General features: G+C 44.0%; 1 protein-coding gene across 2 annotated transcripts; it reads right to left on the minus strand.

Annotated features, from left to right (window-relative positions):
• Positions 1 to 566: 566 nt before the first annotated feature.
• GREM1 (gremlin 1, DAN family BMP antagonist) lies at positions 567 to 13617 on the minus strand. 2 transcript variants are annotated; one of them, XM_048855164.2, is made up of 2 exons: positions 13079 to 13617; positions 567 to 4449 (listed from the first exon to the last, which is right to left on the minus strand). In XM_048855164.2, exon 2 carries the CDS (start codon positions 4446 to 4448, stop codon positions 3894 to 3896), a length of 555 nt encoding a protein of 184 aa, XP_048711121.2. In that variant the 5' UTR covers position 4449; positions 13079 to 13617; the 3' UTR covers positions 567 to 3893. The 2 variants fall into 2 exon arrangements, with proteins under 2 accessions (XP_048711121.2, XP_048711122.2); XM_048855165.2 differs by lacking the exon at positions 13079 to 13617 and adding an exon at positions 5972 to 6106.
• Between the last annotated feature and the right edge of the window lie 12634 nt (positions 13618 to 26251).

A 26251-nucleotide genomic window follows, 5' to 3' on the forward strand; every position in this document is an offset into this window, starting at 1 on the left:
GGAACATAAAGGAATCCAGCCTCTATGGCTGTAAGTCTGGTACCTTTCCCCAGAGCTAAATTTCCTTTTAAAGTCTTCCAGATCTGTCCCTAGGGTTCAACCTATACGTTCCTATTCAGAGTTTTTAAAGTGTTGGCAAGTAGGTATGTTGACAAAGTACTGAGTATATTTTGTAAAAAATTGGAGGTGAAATCAATAAATGGTGTTAGCACTGGCCTGAAAGTGGAGTAATGTGCTGAGGCTGGCCCACGTCTATCTCTAAAGCCTCAGCATTTCAAGTTTGATTTACAGTTTTGAGCTGTCATTGTAGAGTTTACAAGGGGAAAAGTGTGAATAAGGATGGAGATTTTCCTTCTATAAATTGTTGAGGGGCGTGGGGAAGTGACAGATCTCATTTAAAGACCTTATTGAAGTTGCCATGGTGAATGATGGTGCCATTGCTTGTCTCACTGTCAGAATTTAAGGCCTTTTTTAATTAGAAGAAACCACAGAAGTCAGAGATCAGTACAACAGACCCAGAGCAAGCTGGAAACTTAGGGAAGTGGAACGAAGAAAACCAATAGGCATGGACTGAAGAAGATGTTTTATTTATTTGTTAATAATAGTTAAAATGACATACAAAATGCTGGGTGTGGGGGGAGAGAGAGTCCAATTCTATTCAGCTGCAAAATTATTAGAATTTCATTTTAAAACCAAAATTTGTTTCATGAGACTGAGAATGAAAACACTGCAGTCTTAGGTTATATAGTCAGTTGCAGGTGGGGAGGTTAGACTAAAGCAGTCGTTTAAATACATATTGTGGTAGATATTACATATCTTGTATAATTGTAAGTCAGCAGAACCTTTTTACTCCCAAGCAGTAACTAGCAATTCACAAAAGTCTGTTGTATAAAATTTACATTTGATTTTGCCTAAAGGGGTTCCTTTGTGATCTTTGCGTAGATAACTGACTGTTCCTTTATGTACATCTTAAAAGCTTCACAAATTTTGCTTCAAAAAGTGTTAACCTCTAAGGAATGTTAAATAAAGGAGCCAGGAACATCTAAAGCTTTGCCTGCTGGCTACGGAGTGTAGGGACTTAGGCCCAGATCCTCAAAGATACTTAGGCCTAACTTCCGATGAGGAGTTATCTTTGAGGATATGGTCCTTAGCAACCTAGGGTGAAATCATGGCCCTATTAAAGTCAATAGGAGTTTTGCCATTAACTTCAATGGGGAGGGGTCAGGATTCACCCCAGCTGTGTATCTGTTAACTGAACAGAAACAATAAGTAGTTTAAAGCTTTCAGCCAGGTTTCAGAATGATTTTTCGTTTTCACCAACTCGGAAGACGTCATTTAAAGAAAAACAAACCCCACCCTCATATCAATGAAAAAAGCTTTGTATTAATAACAACATTAAATATCCATATCTTTCTAACTATTCACATTCCACACAGTGGAAATTTACCTCCTGTAACTCCAGATTTTAGTTTTTAAAATCCATGAAGAAACGTGTCAGAACCGCAAAGTCAGTAGATGCCAGATCCAATGTGTAAAGTTTAATAATATGAATCACTGATTTGCAATCTTAGTGTTACAGATGGCAATGTTGTGGATCTTACACTAAAAATATATTAAACGCAGAAATGTAGGATTTGACCAATAACTGTGACACGTTGTGCAATAGCTGTGGCTTTTAAATAAATGACTGCACAGATCCTGTATCTGTGATATGCCAATGCTGAATTTTCCTTTTTGACGTAGTAATAATAATAATAATAATAGAATAATTGTCTTTCTTGGCGTCCAAATGGACAAAAATACTTTGTAGCTTGCTCCTAAATTAGGGCCCTATACTCCCCTCTGTTGTGAGGCATAGAATATGAGGAAGCACAGTTGTCCAAGTATGGCTAGTTGTGGCCTGTGCATACAGAAGAAGAGAAAAGGCACCTCAATGGCCGGCTGTCTCCTAGACTAGAAGCCCCTCCACACCAGCCCAGTGGGCATAATTCTCTCACACACACTGATTTTATATGAGGATAACTTTAGAATGGAATTTCTACCTTCACTGGGGTTACTTCTGATTTATGGCCCAATCCTGATCCCAGTGACATCAGCAGTGGCAGAAATAGGCCTTTCCACTGATGTGCGATCAGATTGAAACTCATTGCTGGGGATGTGCTCAAAAGCAGCCATTCTGTGTGGCTTCCTTCCTTCTTCACCTGGCTGGTAAACACTGTGAAATTACTGCTTGTGGAAGCACTCTGTGAGATAGGGCTGGGGAAGGCCGAAAGCAGCAGCATGGCTGCTGAGTGCGTGGGGAAGCGAAGAAAAGGGTGAAGTGGGGAGTGGCAGCCTTCTGTACAGCTGTGCTGGTCTCTATAGAGTCTCCTGCAAGACTTTCCTAAGGGTTTCCATGGCCCCGGGCTGGTCCAGAACTCATTCCCCTAAGGGGAGAATGCCAGGATAACCCCACAGGAGAAGCACATGGAGTTGTAGGAGTTACTGTTCCCCTTCCATGGCTTTTTCTCCAGAAGGGGAGCATTTAGCCCTTAATTTTCAGGAAATTCTCTTTACTTAGTCCAAATCCTGTTTAAATGTAACACTGTGGCAAAGGATATAAAAAGCAGATTATTGCTGACAAGGCTCTGCATCTCTTTTTCAACGGACTGCATGCCTGTGGCAGAGCTAAAATAACAATAACAATGCAATATTTACTAGTCAGGCATGCCCTGTCTTTTGTCTCTTGTGTGGTTATTGCATTTGCAGTCACACGATGCTTGTAATTTTTGCTTTGCTCTTTATATGCTAAATTACTGTCATTTTGTGCTCAATGTTGTATACTGAGATTTTTTTGTGATTGGTACATTGTGTGAGAGAGAAAGTACAGATACACAAAATACATAACCTCACTGGGTGCACATATATACCCACATATGTAGATAGCGACTGTATATATACATACTACATGTACAGTACAGACACATACATAAATATATAAAGCAGCGGATATCTGAATTACAAGACCATAAATAAATCAAGAGGATCTAGTGACATAACAATGGATCTTAATTGATTTAGACTGTTATTAGAATTCAGAAATGAATTCCTTGTTCGTAATTCCTTTTCATTTTATATAACAAATGGATTTGTCTATAAATTAAAGCAAAAAAGTAGCAGAAGAAAATGTCTTCTCTTATTCCTTTGTCTTTCTCATCTTTTCTCTCCTTCCTTCTCCTACTCTCTCCTCTCCCTTTCCTCTCCTTCCTGCTAACTCTTGGCCTTCTTTTTCCTTCTAGCTCCCTGGGGTTATGTTTTCTCTCCGTCTGTGTCCTGTTGGTTCCCGCCCCGTCCTCCCAGCAACATGGATTTTTTTAAAAAGAAAGGCATAATAGAAACTATTGATGCAAGTGTAGCTTTTAGTGAGGTTTCACCTATGGCTGCACCTCTTTTAAAACTGGTTATTTTAAATTTAGGATCAAATTCATGCTTGGAAGCTCCTGAATGCCTCTGATTTGATATTTCTTTTCATGTTGTGAAGGTGAATAGTATGGTCTCCAGTGAAACATTAGCAAAAGGCACAGCTGCACTGAACCCAGCAAGCAGGGAGAATGTGAGTGTACGCTAAGGGTCCTAATTCATAGATGTGATATTGAACCGGTGTGTTTATAGGCCTTTGGTGATATTTCACACATGATTTTAAATGTTTTTACTGTGTAGTGAACATTCATATATTTCTGTATAGATATGCAGTCACACACACACACACACACCATGTTTTGGGTGATTCACTCTGGTTCCTGTCAGTTATGTCCAGCCACGCAGGTATGGTAGTTATGTCACTCACTCTTATTTAACCTGGCAATGCTGATTGCCTATGCCTGGAGCATTGGTGTAATAATATATTGCAGAGTCTAGTCCAAATCTATGGATATACACCGACATTCCTTGACTCGCGTGATCCTCTTCTTCTTTCTAGGGGGCTGAAGTTCAGGGCAATTGAGTGTAACTGTCATAGTGGTGAACTTCTTAGGTTTGCAGAAGGAACAGGACTGAAAAGAGCCTTCCTCTTTGCGGACGTGCCTTGGGATGTAGAAAGAATTGCACTGGCCATAGCAGAATCTGTTGATAATAGTATGACTATTGCAGCCTTCTTCATGGATGGTTTGTTTGAGGGGCTGAGTTTTACACCAATCCCTCTTAAGATACTTGCGTTCAGTGACGTGTAATGCTTCCTGGCTAGACTCCAGCACCTCTTCGGCAGGCATTGGTGTGCCAGTTCCCCGATCTCGGTGCCTTGAACCTGGCTGCTGCTTTGTCTGCGTTTGCTCTGAATCATTGGGCTGATCCTTGTCGGGAGGAGGGATGGCTCCCTGAGACCCACGACTCTTCTTTTTCCCCTCTGCTGTGGGTAACAGAAGTCCAGCTAGAAGAAGCAGACCACCAACAGCATACACTGTGCGGACCATCCTAGGTAGGAGACAGTGAGGAAACAAAACACAATTGTGGATTTCATATGAAATCTGCAAAAGACAAGTGTACAATATTTCCTCTGGTCTAAGAGAAAAGTGTATAAGAGAGGAGAGGTACCCAGCCTTTAATAGCTGGAGAGACACTGTAGTGTTAAATGGAGTTGCAGAGAGCTATAAATAGAGTGATCCCATTTCAAAAGTCTCTAGGTCAGTCTGGAGGGAGTCTAAGGGTAGCTCTACACTATGGGGCTAAGTCGACCTAAGTTACCCAACTCCAGCTATGTGAAAAATGCAGTTGGAGTTGACAATTGTGTGTAGTGTATATCTTCTTTCACTTCCTCTCTCCACGTACATTGCACCACTTTAAGTGGCTTGATTCTCTTCTCTCCTCACACCATTTTCACTCTGGTGTAACTCCATTTCCTTTGATGGCGTTATTCCTGGTTTACACTGGCGTAAGAGGGGAGAACCAGGTTCAGAAATGCTACACTTGCTTAAACTCCCTTTGCTTAGCAGAATATAACCTACACCATATTTACCCATTACACAAGCCTTGGACTTTGGCCCACTGAGGGGTGCGTGTAATGGAGTCTAGGTTGGTGTAACTCAGAAGAGAGACCAGTGTAACATGAAAAGCAACTAAGGTTCTTCTGGCTCTTTGGCACGTTGCACAATGGTATGAGAGGCTTCATACCGGTTAATTTGGGTCAGTTTGCAACACTTGAGGAAGTGTACTGGTTGCCCCAGGTTGCAGGCCTCGGAAATAAAATTTCTAAAACTCAAGCCAGGTCACTGAGGGGGTGCATGTTTCATTCCTTCTGGGGGTAAACCCCCTCTGATTGGGTGCTTTCCCCACGTGCCCGCCTCCTGAGGAAGAGCAGCCAATCAGGGCTGCTGCAGGAAGCAGGCCAAGCTCTTCCCCCAGGAGCCAAAGCTGTTCTCACAGGAGGGGTGAGCAGAAAGAGCCCAGAAGCTCAGGGCAGCTCTGTTCCCTCCTTCCCCTACCCCTTGGAAGAAACAGGATAGCTCCTCTCTGCTCCTCCACCTCCCCTAGCCCTCCCTGCAACACGTGAGTTGGGAATGGGGAGAGGGGTTAAAAACCTCTGGAGTTGCAGAAGTAACAGATGTGAGATGGGGTGTGAGTGGTATACCTGATGGAGGGAAGGGAAGCAGAACAAATATGGGGGCAGAATTAATGGAGGGCAAGGGAACAGAACTGATGTGAGGCTGGAATGTGCAAAATTGGTAGAAGCTGATTTGGGGGCTGAGGGTAGAATTAATTTTGGATGGGGAATGGGAAGATGTAGGGGTGATAAGACCCTCCCCACACACTTTTTTCAGACCACTTTAAGCTCTGGACATTGCATTGATGTGACTCAGTGTCATGATGTGTCACGCCCTATCTGCCCTCCCTGTGTCTGATGGCATAGGTATCTTCCCTCCCTTCTACCAGCTTCTGAAGGTCTCCTTTCTATCTAACCTCTCCTAGTGGCTGGATCAGGTGTGCATACCACCCTTACTTGCACCAGATCCTTTTTGCCACCTGTCCCAGGTGAAGCAACTGCCACACCTCCCTTCCTCCAATCCATGAGCTCAGCACTCCCCATATTGGATCAGAAGCGCTCCTGTGATGATTGTTTCACATGTTCTGCCTGAGACTGAAACAGATCAGATAGAGAATCAGTCAGACATTATGAGAGCTATCTAGAGAACACAGATTGAGAATCACTGCCATAAAACATGCATGTTAATTTCTTAGTTCCTGATACTTTCAAAAATTGCACAAAACATTTACATTATGATGTTCACAGATGTCCCTGATTGAAAGAATGAAAGAGGTAGAGTTAGGAGTCCCTGGGTTTGGGAAGATGTTATATGACATCTAGACTTGCTTATGGTCCCAAGATATTATTTTAAGTGTTTTTTAATAAATTGTTAGTGTGTCCAGAGATTGGGATAGGCAAAATAGGTAAGTGCATTCACTTTATTGATTTAGATTAACGTATCAGGGTGTGCTTGTGTTTGAAAGAACTTCATACATAAATAGATTGAAATACAACAAATATACACCAAGCTTAGCATTCTTGCTTGATCCTCAGGAGAATGTAGGAGGGTTGCTTTTAATATCTAAATGAAATACTGAACAAGACATGCAGTTTTAATAAACTTACGGCTCTGACACAAACCAACAACAATGACCAAAAAAACCTGGGAAATTCAAATTGAAGGTAACACTACATAATTTCAAGTGTCAGCTCGGACTGAACACGTCCTGCCTTTTTTCAGTTTGTATTACAACCAAAATGTTATTCAAACAGGTTTCTTTTTGAATTTAGTTTCCATATTTTGTCTTTAAACTAATTTAAAAGAAGACTGGTTATAAAACACTGTTTATTTTCTCAGGAGACCAGAATGACTCCATCCAGGGCTGTTCCCATCTATTTGTGTCCACACTATAATTAGACAGTATTTTTAAAGTGTTTGTTATTTACTCAGGATGGTGCCAGAACCTTAAAAAAATACACCGTACCCTTGCTAGAACACGCATCTATATAGGGTGAATTTGCATATAACGCGGTCGCAGCCATGGCTCCCAAATTTAATTACTTTAATTGCAATTCATTTTAACGCGGTACCACGCATGGATCCCAAATCCCGCGTGCTAGAGAGGGTCCGGTGTAATAGTCATTGCACAAAACAGAAAAAAATCACATGCTAGTTCCTAGGCAGCACAAGGAACTTCAGGTATTTGTTTAGAGTTCCATTGTTCAATTGGTTATTGCCAATGTGCGTATTCCTAAAAAGCCGAAGCACCGTTTTTGTTTTTTAAACTTGTCATCTGTGTGTCATTCCCCTTCTTCCCCCGTTTTTAAAAGGCCCTCTGAATGGCAACCTGTGAATGGCTATTCCAGTCTGTCATATAGGGCCCAGTCCTGAAAACAATTACTACCAAGTGTAGTTGTTTCCATCAGTGGTAAGCACTACAGCCCAGGTTCAAGAAAGCATCCTTATTCAAAAAGCATTAAAGGCTGTACTTAACTTAAGGAAATGTAAGGCAGTAATTGTTTGCAGGATTGCGCCCCTCCACCCCCAAAAGATGGAAAACACGTTGTACATATTTAAAAGGTAGATTGAGTCATAATGAAAATTAGTGACACAGAGAAAACATTTTTCAAAATTCAATGTATTGGCAACTTCAAAAAACAATTCAGAATAATAAAAATGAATGTGATCATTCGGAGCTAGATTGTGCCTTAAACTGCACCATCACAGGAGTAGCCTGGGTGCGGGGAGAGATTGTGACTTGCTTATTTAGTAAGGACTTCACTTACAGCCCTTGAAAGGGTGCAATTTATTTCCCTCCGGGCACCCACCCATCTCTGCTTGGGGTGTGTGGATCTATGACTCCACCCACTCTTTGCCTCACCCACTTCCTCCACCTGGGTTATATCTAAAGTGTAGCTCCTACATTCTACACAAGACCTGGACCCAAGATAATGCCCACATGCAGGGGATTATTCCTCTGCATGGCCCCATGATATAGGAACAATGTAGTCCTTTATGAACCAGAGCCTTATCAAACTTAAATTTTGTAGAACTTTAAAATTCAATACAGCAATAAATTACAAGTGACATTGTGCAATAAGGTAGCCAGATAGTTTCATAATTGAAATTTGGTCAATCAAACAAAATCTCTCATTAAATAAAGGGTCTGCTTCCTTGCATACCATAACTTTACCTTCTTGTCTACAATGGAGCTTATGTGCACATGAGCTCAGGCCCATACATCTTGAATGCCAAGTTTCTGAAAAATGTTCAAGAGCAAGGTACGTGACATTCTGGGTATTACAGAAACACTGGCAGAATCAGAAACGTGAACTGAAAAATCTCCTTAACAATTCAGTAATTACAAACTACAAATATGAAGGCCTAATCCAACTCTCATTGACTTCCATGGAAGCTGGATCAAGATCCAATAGCATTAACATGACTAGCAAAATTCCTCAAAATCAATTCCTCCTCTACTTAACTGCCAAGACTCAAGTTTAGAGTTCTGCTTTTCATCTGTACAGGTCCAATCCTAAAGCCAGCAGAGGCTTTGTATTGTCTTCAATGGGAGCAGGATTGCAGTCCAACAGTAATTATATTTTACACTTATATGGTGCTTTAAATTTTCTAGAGGCTAGTCTCTAATCACCCAAGAAGATCAAGGAGTTTAATGAATTAGTGATGGCATCAGTTAGAAGAAACATAAAAACCCTTCCATTTCATTATTAAAAAGTATTTGTGAGTTTTTAGTTTATGTTTGCTTTCTGCTATTGATTAAGGATCTCAAACAGTCAAATTTAAAGGCACTTTAGTTCCATTGTGAACTCCTACACTAGAATCGTACTGAAGTATTATGACAATGCAGCTTGCTTTAAAATGTTGGGTAAAATCCTGGCTCCAATGAAGTCAATGGTAAACTTTCATTAACTGAATCTAATGGGAGAATATTATGGGAAATTTCCAAACTGTATTTCCATAAGATGCAGGGCTGCTGGAATCATTTTTATAGTTGGGGTACTGAGAGCTATTGAACCAAACTGCAAACCCTGTATATAATGGCAACCACTTCAAGCCAGGGGGTGCGGCAGTACCTCTTGTGCCAGCACCTATGATAAAATGTGATTACATATATTTACTGACTGATCCTCATACCGTATCCAAGGAAACAATCAGATCCCAACTTCTTGGCTATTATGCAAATTAAGGAGGTTTGTACCACCTCCTGTGTCTCCAAGGCGCAAAATATTTGTATTCACAGTTTATTATATGAAGTATAGTAATGTCCTTGCTTAATGTTTCAGTAATGCACCTGTCTGAAGTACAGCAAAAGCAGTGGAAGGGGCAATCCACAAAGAGAGATAATATTTACCAAGGTTAGCCTAACAAAACCAACTTCTCTGGTTGGTAGGATTTCAGATGCACTAAAATGGCAAGTAACTCCTGGTGAGTAAGATTGTAGGGAAACCACTCTACACAATGCCAATCTATTTTTCGGTCAATGATTGTAATGGAAATGGAGAATAATACAGAAATTAATGATAAAACTGAGTGCCTTTGAAAATCCCTCCCTTGATCTATTAAACTACAGTCCCATAAGAAATCAGGACTAAAACTCTGCTGTGTATCATGAGTATGTGCGTGGGCCACATCCAGACTTGCCTTCCCCATGGGAGTAGTCCCATTGTTTTCAATAAGATTATGCCTCTCAGTGAGGCTAGTGGAATTTTGCTCCACATCCATTGAAACTACTGATGTGGTTTTGCGGCAGTAGACAGCAATACACATTCAAAGGCGTGGTGCTAAGGAAAGCCTTGCACAATTCTGGCTTGCATAGCAGAGACAAAAACAAATATCCTAGCACAGTTAGTGTCTGAGCTCTAGCAAGAACCAGAAACATTTGAGCATGAGTGCTACTTCTTATTTCTACACAGCATCAGTGGCTTGGATACTTCTCAGTAACCTATAGTCCAGATGGAAGGGAATGCCAGAGATTGCTCTTATAGTTACCAATATCAGTATGTAAAATCCAAAGGAAGCAGGGGCTAAGAATTAGCTGCCACCCAGAGCTCTGAGTGCCTCACAAAGCATATAACTAATCCCCAAAAATTCTAACAGGCCGCATGGCCACATACATTGTTGAGCTCCCCGTTGATTTATAAATCTCCTTGCCATTGGAGTGGAGATCTAAGAACAGTATATATGCATCTTATCCATATTGAGAACATTGTTGATTAACAAAATAAGACTCGCTGTGCACAATGGTAGCTGGGTGAGGGGGGACTTTATCAGGAAGAGGCTCGCTGTGTTAGTTGCATTTCCAGAACATCCGATGAAGTGCGCTGTAGCTCACGAAAGCTTATGCTCAAATAAATTTGTTAGTCTCTAAGGTGCCACAAGTCCTCCTGTTTCCAGAACTGGGTCTTATGTAAAGATAAGCGTTTTCAGATGCAAAACACGAAGTGATGCTATAGGCTTCCTTCAGCAGGGCACCCTTTGCTTTCCGGCTTCCCCAGAAGCCGCACTGTCCCATCCATCTGTCTTCCACACGTGTAAGCCCCCACCACCATAGTACCTAGCGTCCTAGCCGAGCCTTGATTGTCATTTACTAAAACCCCGATCGCAGTCAGCTTCCCTCCTCACAACATCATTGGGGGGTGGGGGATCCATGGGAGAAATGTTTGTGATACACCCGGCACTGAAGGTGTCCGTTTTCGCTGTGTTCTCTCCGGTTGTTGCAAATTAAATGATCCACTTTAACATCAGGCCCAGTGGCTAAGCAGGACACTCCTACAAAAGTTCCCCATGTTGTTTCGAAGGGAGATTTGCACCTCTACTCTATAATCTTTCTAAAATCAGGCCTGACCCTGATGAACCAGGCTGGGTACGTCGCGTCTATGCACACAGCGCGGACGGATAAACCATTAAAAACACTGCGCTGAAGGAACAAACCTCGCCAAGGAAACACATCGCACCAGGGACGTGGCGAAGCCAGCCCCTTCCCGCAGACATGCTCGCAGGGCAGGGGCAGCGCTCCCGGGGGAAACAGAAGGGTCACCAGCGGACAGGGGCCTCATCCCTGCGCCCTGCTTAGCGGAGAGGCGTGGGGACCCACGCGGGGTGTCCCCTTCCCTAGCGGGGCAGAAGCGCGAAGGCTGGAGCCGCGGAGCTCGGGCAGTGCCGGAAAGGCAGCGCTGTGCGCTGTGACCGGCCGCTCCTTCGCGGCTCTTCCCGGGAGAGGCTTTGAAAGCGCCTCAGCCCTTGGAGCCCCGGGGCTGCGCGGGGCAGGTGACTGGCTTCCGCGCTGCGGATTTTTACGCGCAAGGAGACTCGCTTTTAGGAGGGCTTGCAGAGCCGGCTGGGCAATCAGCCCGGCCGGGGTCTGGCAGGAGGCGCAGGGGGCCGGGAAAGGCGCAGGGACGGCAGTGGGCTCACCAAGCCGGCGGGGGAAGCGGGAAGAGCGCTCAGCTGGGACCAGTGGCCAGTGCGCGTCCTCGGGCAGCCGTAAGCCAGGGATGGCAGGCAGGGGAGCCGATCCTGCGCTCCGGAGGCAGCCGCGCTTCCCTAGCAGATCGGGGGTGGGGGGGCCGGGAGCAGGACCTGGGCCCGAGCGGTCGCTGGCTTTTCTGCACGCGGGAACCTCCGCGGGGCTCGGTTTGGATCAGCGCGGCGGCCCGCAGAGGGGTGCTAACGGGGGCCGCTGGGCTAGATCCAGCGCGCAGAGAACTGGCAAACTGAGGCAGGGCCACGGACAGATCTGGGAGCTCCCGGGTGGGACTGGTCTGGGTGCTTGTGTGTTAACGTGCCCGAGCTGGCACATTCCCCGAAAGAGACAGGAAAGTCGCCAGGGCAACAACAACAGCAGCAAAATGCCCTGGGCATCCGAAAGGGGGTTAGGAGGGAAAGAAGACAAGCGAGTGGGTCGGTGCATTTCCAGGTCCCAGCATCCCAGCTTTGAACCGTGCGGTGCTTCCGAGCGGCGAACACCCTCCCCGAGCCCGCCCCAGGGGAGAGCCGCTGGCGGGGGAGGACACGCAATGAACCGGGACAGGGATTCCGCGTGTCTTCCCCCGCCCGCCGCGCTCAGCCCACGCTCCAGCTCCGCGCTAGCTACACGGGTCGCGCCAGCGAGACCGCAGGCGTCTTCCGGCACCTTTGGGGCTACGGGAGGGTTCTGGGTGCGAGCTATTCAATCCTGCAGCACCCGGAGCTTCCTGCTGCACTAGACGGGCTAAGGCAAACACCCCCTCTGCGGGCTGCATCTGCCCCGCAGGGCTCTCCTGGGATCGCTTCCAGTCCGGCTGAGAAGGGCAGGCCAGCCTTGAAATAGACACACTTATCTTTTATCGAGGAGTGTTCAATGGAGACCATCCCTCCAGAGCCCTAGAAACTGACCGAGCCCGGCTCGCCTGGGATCGCGGCTGGGGCTGCAGCACGGGGCGGGGGGAGCCCTGGTACCTGGGAGCCTCCAGCCAGGATCCATGCTTTCCCCCCAACCCCCCTCCCTCGTGTTCAGTCACTCCTCGCAGATGCCGGGCTGGGATTTTGCTGCATGTCTGGTGGGCGCCGAATCCAATTTGCTGGGAATGATGCTGTAGGCGGAGATGACAGGCAGAGCTAATTGGGCTTTTGCAATCCCTCTGTTTGTCTAGGGAGATAAATATAATAGCGCCCTAATCTCCAGTATTGCGAGTGGAAATACCTTTCTGTCTGCTCCACTGCAGCTGAGCTGGGGAGGGGGTGGGAGAAGGGGGAGGCTCTGTCATTCCTCGGAGGGGCTGTTTGGGAAATCAAAGGCCTCAAGAGTTTTGCAAGCCAGCAATTAATTAAGGACTATTTCTGTTAAAGAGAGGGAAAGCGACTGGGGGGGGAAGGGGCGAGAGACTGGATCAAACCAAAAATCAGAATAGTGGCGAAATAGAGCACCTGGGCCAAAGGTATCCCTGGCGTAACTCCCCTTACACCAGGGATGGGCTAGCACCGAAGTTATCACCTTCTTGTCTCCTAAAGAGCTGGCCGTGTTCATGCCCCGGAGAAGCCTGTATAAAGAGCGATCGGTAAGAAATAATCGCCCCACTCACCTGCTCTGGTTGCTGCTCCCCCTCCTGTGCGGTCTGTGGTCTGAGCGGTGAGTTCTCTAGCTCTGCTCAGGTCTCCTGCCTGGGGTGGGTTACTTCGCTGGCCGGCGAGAGGCTGCAGTGGGGTAGGAGCCTGGAGCTGCCAGTGAGTCCATATAGAGGGAGTCGCGGATCTTGATTACAAATTGCAGCAGCGCCGAGCTGTCTCCCATTTAAATGTCTGCCAGCTGAGATCTGCTCTCCAAGCCCCTCCAGATCATTGGCCAAGCGCCTCCAAAGATCGTGTTATCCGCCCCCTTTAACGCTTCCATAAACTTCCACCAGGGAAAGCTTTCAGTCATCTCCAGATAAACACTCGGCTACTTTCCTCTTTCAACAGACTTGGTGCTAAAGGTCACCCCCAAGGAATTGTTCTTGGAATGCACAGAAAATCAGATTTTCCACCTCCATTAAAGTCCGATATTTAAGAAGAGTTAAATATTAAATCCTCCCTTCCGTTCATAGTGTAGTGGGCCAGGAACTGCGTGGAAAGCGATTTGCACACACGATCTCTTCTCCAATAACACAAAGCAGATAGCGTTGGGGGGGGGGGTCTATCCGCTAGATTAGAACATTTGCTGTTAGTTTCTAACCTGGTCTAGTTAGGAGGGGATGGCTCCAGCAAGATTTCTGTGTCTCAGAGTTGCAATACGGTGCCATTTCTGACGTTTGTCCTTAGCAAATATGCCCGGAGTTATGTAGCTTTGGTAATAATATTGGTAAGGGGGGGGGGGGCGATTAAAACATGTGAATCACGATCCGATACCCACACGAGTAGAGCTTTATCAATGAAAGGTTTCATCCCCGCAAGAGCCGTGACACCTCCTTGTCTTTCCACAGCCAGAGGTGTGTGTGTCTGAATATTGAGGTAGCTGTCAGCAGCCAATGTTTGCGTCTACAGTTATTCTGTGCTGCGGTTTTGCACGGGAAAGAAGAAAGAGTCCAACGTCTCCAGATTGTAATGAAACTAAATGTTAATAAAACTAGTGATCAAGCGTTCCCTTTTAAAACAGCATTTCAGCGGGGGAACGTCTGCCGTGGCATGTAAAATCCAAAGCTGTGTATTCTCTGGTCAAGCCGAAGTCCCAAGGAAACGAGTATTTTTTTTAAAACCCGCAGAAGAGTGACAAAATGTCCATATCGCGCCTATATTATAGTAGATACACAAGGTTCAACGTAAACACCATGGTAAAAGCTGAAGTTTAGCTCATACTTATTACAGGCAAAAACCGACGGGAGTTTTGTTTGTCTCATGAGTTGAGGATCAAGCCCTTTGTACCTTTTTTTTTCTTTAATACACAAATAAATGTAAAAGATCCCCACTCCCTTTTAGGGTAACTTGACCGAAGTTTACCCTCATATAGTCTATCAAGTTTATGTTTGTTTTCATTGAAGAGAGAGAGAGAGATGGGGACAGATACATAAACCAGAGAAAGAGACTCACCTTTTCAATCCAAATAATCGAAATGTTTATATGGTTAAAACGGTGAGTCAGAGAGAGCGAGACAGAGAGGTTGGGGACTATTTAGTAAGTCAAAAATCAGCAAATATCTGTAGCCTCCCTAGGGTACGTAAGTAATCAGGATAGTTAAGCGCAACTCTTAACTAGGCTCTCTTCCCTTCGCTGGCCATGTTAATACCAAGGGTTATACAACTACAGTACTATGAGAGAAAGTTCATTAAGAACAGGCGCAATCTCTTAAATACCAGTTGACCTTCTGGGCCACTAATTAAAGGGATAAGTATCTGGCACAGTTGCTGCTCCCAGAGAATGGGGTTCGTCCGGCCAAAACCATAACCTCGCACTCTTTGCTCACGAACTTTTTCCACTGGCACGCCAGGGTATGTGAAAATAACAAGAAACTCAATGGCACTATCACAAGTGGCATGCGCCGAAGTCCATGGACAGACTCCGAGTGACTTCGATGGGGTTTGGAACAGTCCCACACTAATACAAGGTTTTCTTGCTCTCGCTCTCTCTCCACATATTTTACACTCTCCCTCAGACAGAGCTCTGTCCCTTGAGCTAATCAAGTAACTGATAGCAATAGGAGGTTGTATTACTTTAGGAAATGTCAGAATTGGGGAGGGGAGGGTGGCAGCAGAGGGATAGACGCTCAATTTTCCAGGGCAGCAGTCACTTTCCTTCACCATGAGGCAATCCCCTGCCCCATTCACTACTGCCTGCCTTTCATCTTCCCTAGCAAAATGAGCTAAGGGTCCCATAGACACAACGTGATTTATTCCCCATGCAGAACCAGCCTTTGCCCTGAATGAGGCAAGGGTCCGGTGAGGGAAAAACCAGTATGTGAACATGTAATTAAAAAGTGTAGCTCAATGCATACACACAACAGGGCTGAAGTAAGGTTTCACAGGCAACCTCAATTCTGCCATTTCCTAACGTCTGAGTGCTTGATTCTGCAACCTTAATAAGGGTTTTTAAATATAGGCAAAAAGAAAAGGAGTACTTGTAGCACCTTTGAGACTAACAAATTTATTTGAGCATAAGCTTTCATGAGCTACAGCTCACTTCATCCGATGCATTATGAAGTGAGCTGTAGCTCATGAAAGCTTATGCTCAAATAAATTTGTTAGTCTCTAAGATGCCACAAGTACTCCTTTTCTTTTTGCGGATACAGACTAACAGGTCTGCTACTGTGAAACCTTTAAATATAGGGTTTTGTGTGTGTGTAATTTCCTGTGCTTTCAAAAACAATCTGAAAAAAAAACAGTGATTCTATCACGTTGATACCCACGTGGTTCACCAGCAGTGTTGGTACCCTTAGATCTACTGCACAGAGCTCTGTCCCTTGAGTTAATCAAGTAACTGATAGCAGTAGGAGGTTGTCATCTTCTAGGGATGCCAGTGGTAGAGGGAGTGGAACAGTTTGGGTTTTGCAGCTATTTGCTGACAGCAGAGAAATGGTGAGACTCGAGAATCTTGGGTTCCATTCCAGGCTCTGGAGAGACCTGTGCTCCACAGATTCTTCTGCCTGTTCACCCCAAGCTTGACCCCCATCCCCCTGTTCCATTCCTGCATCTTCCCTTCACCACTGTTCCTTGTCCCAGACCTATTCTCTTTGTCTACCTAGTTCCATCTCCACTCCTCAGGCTTCTGATCGCACTCCCAGTTTCCTTGCCCCCCCCCCCACACACACACTCCTAGTCTTTTCCCATCTCCACTCCCAGTCTCCTTGCCCAGCCAGTTACAATGCCCTCTCCCAGGTCCTTTTCCAATCTGTCTCTATCCTCCCAACCAGTGACCCTGAGTTCTAATCACCCCATCAGCATTTTCATCACATCTTAGTCTCCCTCTACTCCCTCCCTCGTTCCTTGACTCTGTGTCCCAGTCTCTTTACCCAGGCAGTCTCCCCCTGCACCACAGTTCCTTGGCAGATCTGCCTCCCTTCCCTAACACCTCTGCTCTTACTACACTGATTCCTAGTTCCAGTCTCCTTGTCTGTCCAGTCCCTGTTTCCTGCCCTCCCCCAACTACTTCTCTGATTTCAGTGTTCTCCATTTCAGCCCCATTTCCTTCACTGGCTCCCAGTCCCAGTCTCCTTGCCCAACTATTTCTAGCCTCCCCTCACACCCAGCTCCCAGGTTCCCCGCCCAAAGAGTTCCAACCTACCTTCCCTCCTACCAGCTGCCAGTCCCAGCCTCACCTCCCTTCTCCTTCCATCCAGGCTTCCTGCCAGTCCCAATTTCTCTAGAACTAGACTTGCCAGACTGCTTGCCCAGTCTGCTCCTTTCTCTCCCTCTTGGTCCAGCTTTTATCCCCTCTACATTTTAATCAGGTGGTTTCTTCCTCCAAGTGACAGTAGGTGGGTTACTGAGAGCACAGGGAAGACAGGCTCCCTGCTCTCAGTTCTAGTGACCAGCAACTCGGCAGACTGGACCAGCTCATAGCAACCATTACAGGGAAAGTCCAGCTCTGCCCATACAGCACGAGGCTGGAGCATATGCATTTATCAATAAATAGCCTTGGGTGGTGGGGGTTCTGCAGTTTCAGATGAGGTACCTATTCAGTATGCCAGACAAAGTCCATGAAAGTGCAGATGAAAAGTACAACTACATCTAACTGTAATTAGATTTGTTAGTCTCTATGGTGCCACAAGTACTCCTTTTCTTTTTGCGAATACTGACTAACAGGGCTGCTACTCTGAAACCTGTAATTAGATAGCATACCGCATATTAACTATACATGCCAGAGGGCACACATAGGCCACCTGAGTTCATAGCTCAATTACTAGAGGGAAGGTTTAGCCTTGTAGGGGAGACCTTGCTGTGATAAACAGACCTGGGCAATTTTTAGAGAATTTTACAGTTTTTCCTTTTCACTTTTGCACAGAAAAAACATAGTGTTTGGCTTTGTGTGTGGATCCAAGAGTTAAAAATAGCCAGGGTCCTTCCCTTAATGAAGAGAGAGAGAGAGAGAGAGAGAGAGAGAGAGAGAGAGAGAGAGAAGGATACAAGCCATATCTATTAGTGGTTGAGCAAATTTTACATTCACTTTTTTTCCTGTCACAGTGACATGAAGTAATTGTGTTTGCATTCCTAACATTGTTGCTCTCTCAATTAATTAACAGCTTCAGTGCCTGGGCTCTAGCCAGGGGCTTTGGGGAGAAGCTTGCTAAGGCTCCCACCTCCCCTATGCTACAATAGTTGATGTGTCTTCCAAGTGCACAGATTAAGTGCCACCCATCAGCTGACAGCAGTCCGAGGAAGTGAGCTGTAGCTCACGAAAGCTTATGCTCAAATAAATTGGTTAGTCTCTAAGGTGCCACAAGTACTCCTTTTCTTTTTGCGAATACAGACTAACACGGCTGCTACTCTGAAAAGTGTCAAAGGAAGCATTCAGATCCTCCTCCTTCACTATTGCTTGCAACTACTGCCTCCTTTCATGGCTGATGCTGGCACTGTGGCTGCTTGCAAGTCTTCTGCAGATTGCTGAGGTCCCCACTCCCCTGTCTGACTACTGTCCTTGCTTTGCTGTCAATTGAGGCCATCGGTGGCCTTCTTTGATTCGCTGGGGTGGAGCCTATATGCCAACACCATAGCACACACTTCTGGATGCCACCTTCCCAAGTGATGCTTGAGGGCATCTTTTACAGAGCAATCATCTCCCCTTTGCAATGTCCCACTACACTCAAGCACCCAGTTAGATGACCAGATCGGAGTATGCATGGGCCTGAACTGTAGACCAGCTGGTGCTGTACTCTGCCCTTCGCACTTCCCCACACCACCTCAATTTCTTGCTTAGTAATAAAATCATCAGTGTTAAAGCTTCCAGATGACTTAACAATGGGGAGAGTGGTGAAGAAGACAGATCACTGATTCAGAGCGATCTAACTAACTGGGCACAAACAAACAATATGCATTTTAATATGGCTAAATATAAATGCGTGCATCTAGGAACAAAGACTATAGGCCATACATACAGGATGGGGACTGTATCCTGGGAAGCTGTGACTCTGAAAAACACTTTGGGGGTCATGGTGGCTAATCAGCTGAACATGAGCTCCCATGCCAAAACAGCTAGTGCGATCCTCGGATGCATAAGCAGGGGACTCTTGATTAGGACTAGAATAGTTATTTCACCTCTGCATTTGGCATTGGTGCAACTGCAGCTGGGATGCTGTGTCCAGTTCTGGTGCCCACAGTTCAAGAAGGATTTTGATAAAGTGGAGAGAGTTCAGAGAGGAGCCACAAAAATGATTAAAGGATTAGAAAACATGCTGCATAGTGATAGACTCAACAAGCTCAATCTATGTAGCTTAACAAAGAGATGGTTAAGGGCTGACTTTATTACAGTGTAGATGTATCTATATGGGGATCAGATCTGTAGTAATAGGCTCTTCAATCTAACAGAGAAAGGTATAACACGAGCCAATGGCTGGAAGTGGAAGCTAGACAAATTCAAACTGGAGATAAGGCATAAATTTTTAACCATGAGATAAATTAACCATTGGAACAACTTACAAGGGTCGTGGTGGATTCTCTAACACTGACCATTTTAAAATCAAGATTGGGTGTTTTTCTCAAAGCTAATCTATAGGAATTATTTTGGGGAAATTAGCTGGCCCATGGTTATACAGGAGGTCAGACTAGATGATCGCAATGGTACCTTCTGGCCTTAGAAAGTATGAATCGATTAATATTCCCTGCTGTTTCTGACCCGCCTCTGACCCCTCTCCTCAATCCAACCCCCAAAGTGTGTTCAGATGCTTACTAGAGCACTTTCAATGTAAAACTTTTTTCGCGCTATCTGTTAGGCTAGTATTTGTGGCATACTGGTGCTAGAGAAGCAGTCCTGCAAGTCAAACCTTGCTCACCTGGATGTTGTTCATGAAAACACCATTGAAAGACAAGCAAATTGTCAAGTTGTGTTGGGAGAAAAATGGTGACTATTTCTTGCTGTAGTTGCCTGATTGTTGAACATGGCCAAAGAGATAGAATTAAAGCTAACCCATTCCCCCCCGCCCCCTCACCCGCCCCGCCAGAAAAATGGCTTAGGCCCATTTTTTGTTTCTTTACGTTGAACAAAGAAGACTTGGCAGGGCTTGTTCTAGTTATCCTTTTAACATCAGCAATTCAGATCTTACCTACCCTGGAAGACTTTCCTCCCTCTCTATAGTAGGGCATCGTAGCAAAAAAATTCTCCTAACTGCTGCGATCAGTTCAGCTCCACTGATGGGAGCCTTAGTGAAGACATGGCTCTGGTGTATTTACTACTGTCTGCAGGTTTAACTGGCATGGTGGTAAAATTTCCAGACATCACCAGTACCTTTGCCACACTGGAGATCCCCATGTTGCTACCACCAGAGCAGTTGAAATAGTGGAAGCCCAATGTAAAAATCTGTAGTATAGCCAGAGCTCTAGTGGGACACTCACATTTTTCTGTAGTACAGATCCGTGCCGAGGAGTACAGAAGCGGGTGAACGTATGGGGCAGTAAAAATGGGCACTGCAATGCAGAGCAGATTGAGCTCTCAAATTAACTACGCTCTTTGCCTCTTTAAAATTGCATTTCTTTACATTCCTATTCCGTTCTTTTTGCCCTGGGGTACTTTGCCCCTTTGTTTTAGTAAAAGAGTGAAAAATTGTCCCTGCAGGGAAAAGTATGCTTGGTCTCAACCCCTCTCCGCTGCAGCTAACTTTGAGCACTACTCAGTTTATCATCGTTGCCAAGACAATTGGTGTCTTTATTAAAATCCTATGCAGACAAACCTAAGGCGGATGAGGGCCAAATCCTCTGCTGCAATAAATCGGCCTAGCTGTAGTTACTTCAATGGAACTACACTGATTTATACCAGCTGAGCTTCTGGCCTAATATGCATAGAAACCAAATGACTCTTCTCGCTCCTAGACACAGTTCCTCTAGGTCAGGAGTGAAGTAAACAGAACGAGAGTGGTGGGGTCAGTTTGAGCTGCTGGACTCTGTGCTGTGCCTGTTCTGTTCACCAGAGCGAGGACTTCACTTCACACAGCAGGGCTGTGAATCTGGCCCTAATTTAAGAGGAAAAACTAAAGCAATCAAATAAAATTCAACAATTGCTAACAAAATAACGAGTGGTTTGTGTATGGCAGCAACTAGGGATGTTTTCTGTCTTTTGATGACATATATGAAAATATAATTTATAAACCACCATATTCATTTGTTTTTCAGGTGAATATGTAACAGCCCAAAAACTTTGTTACCACAGAGTGAAGCTTGTCCTTTGGTACATCATGTCCTTCCAGAACATATGGAGTGACTACACTTAAACTCTGAAGACAAGGAAATGAAGAGTTAAGACATACGCCACTCCTGCAATGCAACCTTAACTCTTCTGCCTCCAGCTGGCAATAGTCACACGGAATGAGTCAGTAAGGTGGGGGAAGAGGGCAAGGTGCCATAATCAATAGACATGCAGAAATTCTAAAAGAATGTGTCCTTATTTGTGTCATGGGCCACAAAATTAAATTCCAGCATTTAACTGTCTTCCCTGTGGTAGGTGTATCTATGGTGGAGGGAGTAGCTGGAGCAATTTGGCAGAGCAATTATTGTGTTATGACATCTGTACTTTGAAGGATCAAGTATGCCTCATTTCAGTGCTGTTTTTTGCCGGATGTGTCCGCAGAGGTTCAGGAGGATGTCTTCATTCCATTGGAAAAGTTAGATGTCTGGCGACATATAAGACTGTGATCTCCAGGACTTGGGTAAGTGAAGACTCTGTATCAGAAGGAGTTTACTATAAAAAGAAGGTGATATCCTGAGCAATAGAGTTCATTGAGAAAGGCACACACACTAAAAGAGTGGATGAAAAACATCTTTACAGTCCATTAACACTTCAGATACATAATCTTGAAATACTGTATGCTGTTAATGAGACATGAAGTGCTGAAGTAACATTCTAGTCCAACACTTGATTAGTTTAACATATATCCGATGGGCACAGTCTATTTTGGATTACATTAGAATGTGTGAGATATAAAGCCGTGGGGGTGGGGAAAGGGAAGGGCAGGTGGGGTGGGAAGCGATCAACAAAGCTAACAAGCTGTGATGCCTACAGGAAGGGAGAAAAGTCCTGAAGGGCTCCAGATGGAAGGGTAAAAAATAGGGAGGGAGGGAGTAAAGAAAGAAGAAGAAGAAGAAGCATTTTCACTTCTCCTTCCTGCCATCAGTAGCTGTGACAGTAATAAATGTTCTGGATAGGATGGGGGGAGAAGGGTTTGGGGTGCTTTGATTTCAGATATTCTGCTGACTAACAGTACGTCTACAGTGGAATAAGGGTATGTCTACACTCCAATTAAACACCTGTAGCTGGCCCAGGTCAGCTGACTTGGGTTTGAGGGCTGGTTTGCAATGTAGACATTTGGGCTTGGGCTGGAGCCTGAATGTCGACACAGCAATTTTTAGCCCTGTAGCCCGAGCCCTGCAAGCTTGAGTCAGCTGACCCAAACTGGCCACCAGTGTTTAATGGCTGTGTAGACATACCTGAAAGCCTCAAGCCTGCAATTCCTGTTCATGTGAGTAATCCAGCCACACCATGTTGTCTTGTTTGCTTCAATTTCAAGTCTCGTGTGAATAAAGATTATCCCCATGAAGAAAGGCATCAGGATCATGACCTAGACATGTTCTTCATACCAAGCCTCTGAACAGCAAAGACTGAGCTCACTCCACATTTGAACCAAATTCCTTCTCATAAGCAAATACAAAATCAGTTTCAAACCAAAGGCCCGACTCTTTATTCCTAACTCAGGCAAAATTCCCACTGAACTCAGGGAGTAAATCTTGTCCCTGTGGAATTTTTACCATTGACTGCCAGTGGGCCAGGATTTTCATCCAGGGAGTTTTGTCTGAATAAAGGCTGGAGGATAGAGCTCAATATATGTGGTCCTTTAACAAAACAAGTCCAAATACACCACAATACTAAACACTTCATTTATTGTCAGATTAAAACAAAATAAACTTTAGGGTGATGTAAATATAATGCTGTAGTGTGGGAAGAGAGGCCAAATTCTTCCCCATTGTAACCCCATCGACCAGGCTGGATTGACACCGGGGATGAAGTTTGTCTAGTACGATTATTTTTACTTTTAAGCAAATAAATGGAAATTGTTTGAGTAATTATATCCCATGTTATGTTGGAAAAAAAACTGTACAAACTTTAATTCATCCTCTCAACTGCCCTATAAATTATAGGTTAGTAAAGTGCTATACAAACAGCATTGCCCATAACATTTCAACATTTTTGGCAAAACATGCTGGATGGGGGGAAGCCTTAAATTTTTTAATAACGCTTTTTTCCATAGGTTCCTCATCTGTGCAATAAGCATATTTATTGTGAACAAAGAGAGAGGGTGAAATCCTGACCATATTGGCTCCTTATGGGAGTTTTGCCATTGACTTCAGTGGGGCCAAGATTTCACCTGACATGGCCAATAGCACTGAGGGAGATTATGGCAGAACCATGCTTAAAACTTGGAAGCATCTGCTTCTTGGTCTCACATGCTTTCCTCGCACCTATGATGCCTTTCAGGGAGAAAGAGGATATGTCAAGCACTAAAAAGACTAAAATGAAATCTGTAGCCTTGTACACATGCACACACACAGAGAAAACCCTTTTTTTTTTACCATTCTACCAATTGCGGCACAACATCTGGGGGGTCTCATCCTAGTAATACTTACATCATGCTATAGATGCATAAATCTCAGTGTGCCTTAGAAAAGAAGGCAAGTCTCATTATCCTTATTGTACAGATGATGAATGTGAGGCACAGAGGTGTTAAGTGACTTGCACAAAGTCAGAGAGCTAGTTGGTGTCAAAGCTATGAGCACAACTCAGGTTTCTTGGTTCTCGGGCCTTTGCCTACCCATTGGGCTTAAGTCTCTCACTGTGACCTAATTTTTTTCACTGCCTTCCCTTGTATAGTAAAGGTAAGAATGTAACAACTGTTTGCTTATTCATTATTGTTTCATTATGCATTTTAATGTGATTAAACAGTGCTGTGATTATACATAATACACAGTAACTATGTGTTGCTTTGGCATTTCAACAATAATGTCCATGCATTTGTCTGTCTATTTTTACCAAGTGCACAAATATCACATAAAGTACAATGCGGGGGGGGGGAGGGAGGGAGGGCAGGTGGGGAGGAGGCATGACATCTTCCCCAATGTTCAGGAGAGAAAAATAAATTAAAGGCATATTTGCTTTTCCCAAAACTTTTCATTCTGGTCTGCAGCGGTAACTAAAGCATTTTGGCCAAGATTTTCAAAACTGGATGCCACTAGTTAGGCTCCTAACTCCATTTTTAGGAACTTAAAGAAGTGGTCTGACTTTCAGCAGAGTCAAGCATCCTAGCTTTCCCCGGAAGTCAATGGTAGCTGTTGGGTTCTCAGCCCTTTCGAAACTCAGACCAGTTAGGGCTTGATTCTGCACCCTTGAGGTGAACGGGAGTAAGATGAGGGTCATAACTGAGTGCATATAGCTGGATTTAAGAGCTTGCCTTTAGGCACCCATTTTGAAAAATGTGGTCTTGTGGTATAATGTCTGGAAAGATTTAGATTATCTTGTGTGTAGTATAAGATGTGTAGATACAGACTATCCATATGTGCCAATAGGCTAAACTTTAAGTGCCAGACAACTATATTCTTGCATTCCAAATAGGGAAATACGGTTTGTCAGCCGAACATTTTTATTATTCTGTTCACAATTCTAGTGATGTGTCTTGCATAATTGGTGGCTCCAGAAGACATTAACAAGAAACTGAGAGCTATAAAATCCCCATAAAAAATCCTCTGCCCTTTGCATGTGTTTTTTTTTTTTACTTTGCTATGTTCCTGCTTATTGAAGATTTGCTGCCATGATGATATATTTGTTGATATGCTTTGCTTTTGAGATAGTTATGGAACTGTGACAGAAGGGGTGATTCCAGTAATGAGGGGTACAATGCATCTGGGTTCACATACATACAAGAAACCTTTAGATTATAAAGTTATGAAATGAGGATCTGAGTAGCTTGTCATATGTTCTTTGCTTACATAGTTCACATTGTGACATGACAGCAGTGAAATACTGCTTCCAGTTGTTACAGGAGTGAAAGATTCCCTTCCCACTCCCTGCTGCATCTCACAACCTGGCAGCAACATTCTGTCTGACATAATGCAATCATGTACATTACTAATATATTCGTAATTATCACGTATACATTTCTAGCAATGATCTATTTGCATTTGTTTTCCCTCTCTGCATTGCTATACAAAGCTCTTTGCTGTTTCTTAAACATATATAATTCAGGATACTGCATTTTCTCAGCCAACCAAAAAATAAACAAGGTGGGTTGCTTTTTAAATACTCACAGTACAGTTGGTTTAGTGGTCAAAGCAAGTAATTGAAAGTCAAGAAATCTTGCATTCTAGTCCTGGCTTTGCCACTTTGATCAGATCCTCAAAAGTATTTAGGTGCCTAACTCCCACTGAAAAGAATGGGAGTTAGGTGCATAAATACCTTTGACCTAGCATAATTTACTTAAAAAGTGACCTGCAAAGGAAAAAATAAAATTGGGTTTCTGCCTTTTTTGCTTCTTTATTATGTGAAAAGTTCTGAAGTCTGAACATTTTTAAGTCTCTCCACATATTTAAAAAAAAAACAAAAACAAAAACCTGAAAGTCTCTGGAAGAATGGAGAACTAGTTAGATTATAATATCACATGCACCAAGAAATCGAAACACTTATCTGAGCGGGTAAATTATTTTAATGTAGACTTGAAAAACAAAACAAAATTGAAAAGTTTTAAATGCCTATGTAATTCAAATGGCTAATAAACTACAGGAAGAAAATTAATTAATGGCTATGAAAGCACTCAGTCCACTTTTCTGGGTGCTTCAGGGAGACCAACAGCAAAATACAATGACATTCCTGTTAAGTTAAAAATGAGCAGAACATCTATCCTCCCATTTTCTATAGGCTCACTTTATACATAATCAAGAAGCAAAACAAAAAGACAAATCTTTTCTTTTTCACTTACAGGTCATTTTTAACCTTCCTGTGCCTCGGTTTCCCTCTCTATAAAATAGTGATAATGCATACAATTTTCAGAAGCTCTTAAGTTACTTGGGAATGAGGCCCCTAAGTTATGTACCCACTTTTGAAAATGTTATCCTCTAATGTTTACTTACTTATGAGCCTTAATACATAGATGTTTTATAAAGACTTTGAAATCCTCATATGGAAGCCAGGAATGGGGAACTGTAGTGTGAAACAAGAGCTTTAAAATTTTGTAATTTGCCTTCATCAAAATTCATCATTCCAAGGCAAAAGTAAAGTCTCTGCCATTAGAATTGTTATCAGCAAAGCCTGGAACAGGCAAAGAAATGCTGTAACCAAACTGTCTTCTTCTCTGAGCACCCTTCCAGACAGGGCTCTCATTCAGCAGTCTTCCTTGACTTTAATGAGACTTAAGAATGTGCTTAAAGTTAAGCACTTGCTTAACTGCTTTGCTGAATAGGGGTGGATTTAAGCATGTGCTTAGATGCTTGAACTGGGGCGGGGAGTCTAAGTCCCCAATCCTGCAAAGAGTTATGCAGGTGCTTAATTTTACATTCAGTGGGACTACTCAGAATAGAGAAAATTAAGCATATGCATAAGTC

This window comes from Caretta caretta, chromosome 6, assembly GCF_965140235.1.
Source record: "Caretta caretta isolate rCarCar2 chromosome 6, rCarCar1.hap1, whole genome shotgun sequence".
Classification (NCBI taxonomy): Eukaryota; Metazoa; Chordata; order Testudines; family Cheloniidae; genus Caretta; species Caretta caretta.

Bases quoted from the DNA above. Each gene is read 5' to 3' on its own strand.
- GREM1 (XM_048855164.2), bottom strand. From the start codon at position 4,448: ATGGTCCGCACAGTGTATGCTGTTGGTGGTCTGCTTCTTCTAGCTGGA.